A 4,939-nucleotide genomic window follows, 5' to 3' on the forward strand; every position below is an offset into this window, starting at 1 on the left:
GGGTAGTGGAGAGATCTGCCCACCCCCCTCTCCTCCTGTGGGCCCTGCAAGTCTTCTGGATCCCACCACACTCTCCTGGACCTCAGTAACCCCCTTGTGGACCCTGCCTGTCCCCCAGTCCCCCCCACGGATGCTGCTTGCCCCTGCAATCTCTCCGCTCCCTCCTGTGGGCCCTGGCTGCTGCCTCAAACCTCTCTGCAGACCCTGCCTCATAAGCAGTGAGGGAGAACATTATTTTTTTGGGGGGGCGGGTGGAGCTGAGCCCAGCTGACCTCCACCTCTCCCTCCTGCAGGGCCATTGTGAGGCCGGTGTGCCCTGGTACAGTATGTGGCGGTAGAGGAGTGGCTGCATGCCGAGCAGTGCCGTGTGCTATGGGATGGCGGTGTCATAGTGCTGCTGTGGTCACCAGCCACTGTGAAAAGTTTGGGGGGCTAAGCCCCATTAGTCCTGGCCTTCTGCTACTTATGCCCTGCCTTCCCCCTGATCCCTCCATAGACCCCCTGATATCCCCCCAAGCCTGCTTGCCCCCAATTACCCATTTTGCAAATTCCAGAGGATTTCTGTGGGAATAACTTGGATGGCCTGTTTTGAAGACTTTGTCATACTTTCCATAGTTACACAACCCTGAAAAAGACACTATGCATGCCCTTTTTGCCATCATCTTCTGGATATTCCAGTTCTGATTATACACCTTGTTCTCAGCTTCCCAGACAGGCGTGTACTTCACAATGATTTATGATTTGCTCATTTGTACCGGTCACCATTTTTCAGAATATTTCATAGATAAACTACTTTTCTAGGGGCATTCAAAGCAATGATGCTTCAAGCTAAAATTTCTGAGGCCTACCATAATTTAGCACTTGACATGTGGTTTAACCATGTGTTTCAGCGGTAAATAACTTCCAAGAGCTGTCTCTCCCTGTGGCAATTTTTTCCTGACCCAAAATAATACAGTCCTACCCTGCATTTCTTGTTCAGGCATAATTCCTGAGCTAAATAGAGAGCTTTGCCTGGGTTAGAACTTGACAGTGGCTTGACAGTCACTCTAAGTGTGAGGTAATGGACCATAATCATAATTCAGTCTTCTTGAAAAAATGGTCAGCATCTAGGTATCTTGGGTATTGGTTCATGCTGGACAGTTACCCAAAAGCCATGAAACGTTAGGCATTAGCACTGTAGTATCAGATGTTTTCCATGGGAATACTGCCAGAGACAAGCAACTTTTGAGATGACAGTATTTACTTGCTGTTATGTAACACAGGAAAAATGTTATAAAAATGGGGAGCATCCACAGCAAAATGGTTCAGTCTGAGAGCTGAGGACTACAGGGCCTGTTTAATGCTAAACTGTGCTCTACCAGCACAAATTCACCTGCTGCAATAAGACGGTCAGAATCCTTCTAATTAAATCTGGTTCCATTGGAAACCCTCAGGATGAAACATTCTAAAGTTAAGAACTCAAAATATTTTTCCCCACCAATAATTACCATCATGACCAGGATAGTCTTCAGGGTAACTTTATGCAAACAACACTATCTTAATGGCACTGACCTGACCCAGAGCTCCTCTGTTGAATTACAGATCAATTCTTTTGCACTGTTTGCATTAGACAGCTAACAGAGCTCAAAGTGAGACAGCTGGGTTCCTTTCTGACAACATCACCATTAAGTACCACAATTTTTACCAGTGGTGTTGATACATGAACCAGAAATGCACAGCTTGCAGGCCTTGGCTAGGTGTAGACATTCAAAAAGCCGGAGGTAGAATCAATCTTAGTTATGTGGTTTTCTCTAAGCGACATAGTTTAGATCAGAGTTTGGAATTTAAGCATCTCTGAAGGGTTTTGCTGGATGGAACTTTATGGAATCAACCTGCCTTGTTTTAGCAGTTTTCAGATGAAAAACAACCCACAAGTGCACCTTCTAGCTAGGTACAGACGTTCAAAAAACCCGAGGTGGACTGGATCTAAGGTGGTTTTCTGTAAGTGGTGTAGTTTAGATCCACAGCGAACAGAACATACATTCGCCCTTTGATGAGAGGGGCAAATCTTAAACTAGGTTCCTCCATTTTTAAACCAGTCTGCATGTGCTGAATTTCTGTTCTGTTGTGGATATAGACTGGTGTTATGTGCCGAACTTCTGTTCCGTTATGCGTATAGACTGGTTTCTGATCACTTATACTGATAAAAATGTAATGTTCATAGCTGGCCTCGGTGTTCAAGAGTAATATGGCACTTCACATGCATTTTACAGGGTTACTTTCCTGCTTTTAACTGTATCTTGCATTAAGCTGAGCTTTGTTGCATCGTGGCCAGACACAACAGAAGATGAATTTGTTCAGCCCCAATCTTGTGCTATACCATGCCTGAAATCAGAGGGGCTCCAGATAGCCCCTGTTTTCCTTGAGCCATGACCCCACTTCCAAGGTTGTAACCCAGTTTTCATTCCAAGCCTATCTATAGTCATTGAATTTTTGCTGCTCTAAGCTTCTGGGTGCTCTTCCAAAAGAGCCATGGTAAAGGACAAAGCCTGAAAGAGAGGCTGTTGATGACGTCAGTGAAGCTAGTCATGTGTACAAAGCTATGTGCATAAGCACAAAATTGTTTGTTCTGATGTTTGTCATGTGCCGTCCGTTGCACAGAGCTCTGCAGAACTGTGGGTTCGAAATAGCTGAAAGGGGAGAAATTGAGGTAAAAGGCAAAGGAAAAATGAACACCTATTTTCTAAGGAGGAACCTGAATGCAACTGAGGATGAAATCATGGGAAGAGCAGAAGAGCAGCACTTCCAGCCCACGGATCTGAATGGTAAGTGAAGAGAGACTTTTTGGTTTCAGCATGGGATACAAAATGGAATTTCTCTTAATTGATCTAAATCTGGCATATATTTTATAGTAATTCCTACTCTTTCTCTTGTGCTTTCTCTTATATTAAATGTGCATCTGATACTTGACTTTGATTTAAAATCTATATGCTCAAATGAATGTATAACACAGTAGCTCAAGCAGTTACTTTCACCCCATTGGGCCTGAATTTTAAAGGTGCTAGTCCCTATAGTTCCACTGACTTCAGTGATATTTATGAGTTATTTAGTATATATGATAATGAGGCCTATCTCTGAAAGAAATTGCATGTTCTAGGGATTAATTTTAACTCAACAATATATACAGTGATAAAAACAATGAGTTTGAATTAAATGTGACTGATGTTTGAATTTTTGCGCTTTGACAACTGTGCTATAGCCAGCTCAGTTCAGCTAAAACAAATAATCCAACTTTTCTTCAGGAAGCCTGACAGAAATAAGGGATGAAAGTATTGGAAGGATAGTTTTGAGACCAGAAGAGGAATGGGAAATGGAGGAAAGACAGAGTGGGGGACAGGGAATGCAGAGTTGGCAGCTATAACAGGGGGAAGGGAAATCAAACAGTTGATCAGCAAGGGCTCATTAATGTTCAGAAGCATGTTTGACTTGGTGATTTCAAGTTGCTGGCCTTCCCGTGCCTGTTATCACCAAAATGGCACCAAGATTCTTGAGAAGAGTGCCTCCTACTGAACAAACCCTTCAGTTAGAGACATGGGGAATGGGGGTAGTTTTCCCTTTCTTGCACTGCTATGTTTGTTTGAGCAGAAGAGCAGTTCTCCGAGGGGCCATGCACTGGTCCTCATCTGCAATCCTGTGCCCTGGCTTCTGAGAGAGGGAGCCAACACAATCCATGATTATCAGTCAGGCACTCAGTGGAGTGGAGCTAGCTGAAAAATGAACTCTTTTTTTTTTCCCCATTTTTCTTTGAAATGCTTATCAACTGAATGCTTGTTTCTATGCTGTGGGTAACATAGAAAAACAAAATGCAATGAACATACCAGGACAACAGGCACCTACTTTAGTCCAGATGTAAAACCCCTTTCACTTTCATTTACTTCATATATCATGTGATGCAGAATTAGGTCACTGCCTTATTTAAACAGGGAAATGTCACCAAACTGGGATTGCTAGGGACCAAAAGTGTATCAATGCAATTCCCACTTCACATTGTAGTAGGTTACTATGGCTTCTGGCCAGGTCTAAGAGTTTTGAATTTCAGGGATGTAAAAACAGCCATAGATTTCTAAATTCCTCCATGGCATGTGAGACGATCATTAACCTTTAGTCAGCATGTGGCAAACAAAAGATATACTATATGCCATCAAGGTCAAAGGTCTGGAAATGGAGAGCAGTTAAGCTAATTACCCACTTGTCCACCTAATTTGCACGTGCCATTGTGGTAATTGCATACACAAATACTGCTGGACAATTTGCACAAGGTTTTGGGGGAGGGGGTTTAATGTTTTTTTTGAGAGGGAGAAACTTTAAACCTGTGGCCTGTAAAGACTTCCCTCTCCTCTTCACACTTTTCAGACCCCACTTTCAGTTCTTTTCCCTATAAACGTCTCTTTCTGAAGGCATGCATTATTACTGCACTTTCTCCCTCCTCCCACTTCTTGAAGATGCACTTGCTCTGGGAAACCAAGGCAGCAGGAGTGATGCTGTTATGAAGTACGCTGACAGTGAGCAGCTGCAAACCGCAAGCAGCAATGCAGATGGCGAGTACATCAAGGGTTTGTTTTAAAATATTCCTCATGCTTTATTTTACACAAGGGGCATGGAATTGAGGATGATCCAAATTAGCTCAGCAAATTTCAGGTCATAGTTCGTGTGGTCACCATGGTGATAAATGCCTCAGGGCCAGATATTTTGAAGGTATTTATATGCCTAACTTCAATTGATTTTACTGGGAGTTAGGCACCTAAGTACTTTTAAAAATATGGCCCTTAGGGTTTGGTATGCCTCAGCATTGCAAAGCACTGAGGCAACTTACCACCTCCCCCCGCGCGCACACGTGCACACACACACACACACACACACACACACACACACACACACACACACACACACACACACACAC

At 43.5% G+C, this 4,939-nt stretch overlaps 1 protein-coding gene across 1 annotated transcript in view; it reads left to right on the forward strand.

Annotated features, from left to right (window-relative positions):
* The window catches only part of LOC109302242 (guanylate cyclase soluble subunit beta-2-like), a 60,479-nt gene that overhangs the window by 48,528 nt on the left and 7,012 nt on the right, over positions 1 to 4,939 (forward strand). The window contains exons 16-17 of the mRNA XM_019523804.1: positions 2,641 to 2,804; positions 4,482 to 4,592. Coding sequence (XP_019379349.1) covers positions 2,641 to 2,804; positions 4,482 to 4,592 — 275 coding nt within the window. The remainder of the gene's footprint in view (positions 1 to 2,640; positions 2,805 to 4,481; positions 4,593 to 4,939) is intronic.

This window comes from Gavialis gangeticus, unplaced genomic scaffold, assembly GCF_001723915.1.
Source record: "Gavialis gangeticus isolate Ggan-Ray unplaced genomic scaffold, GavGan_comp1, whole genome shotgun sequence".
Taxonomy (NCBI): Eukaryota; Metazoa; Chordata; order Crocodylia; family Gavialidae; genus Gavialis; species Gavialis gangeticus.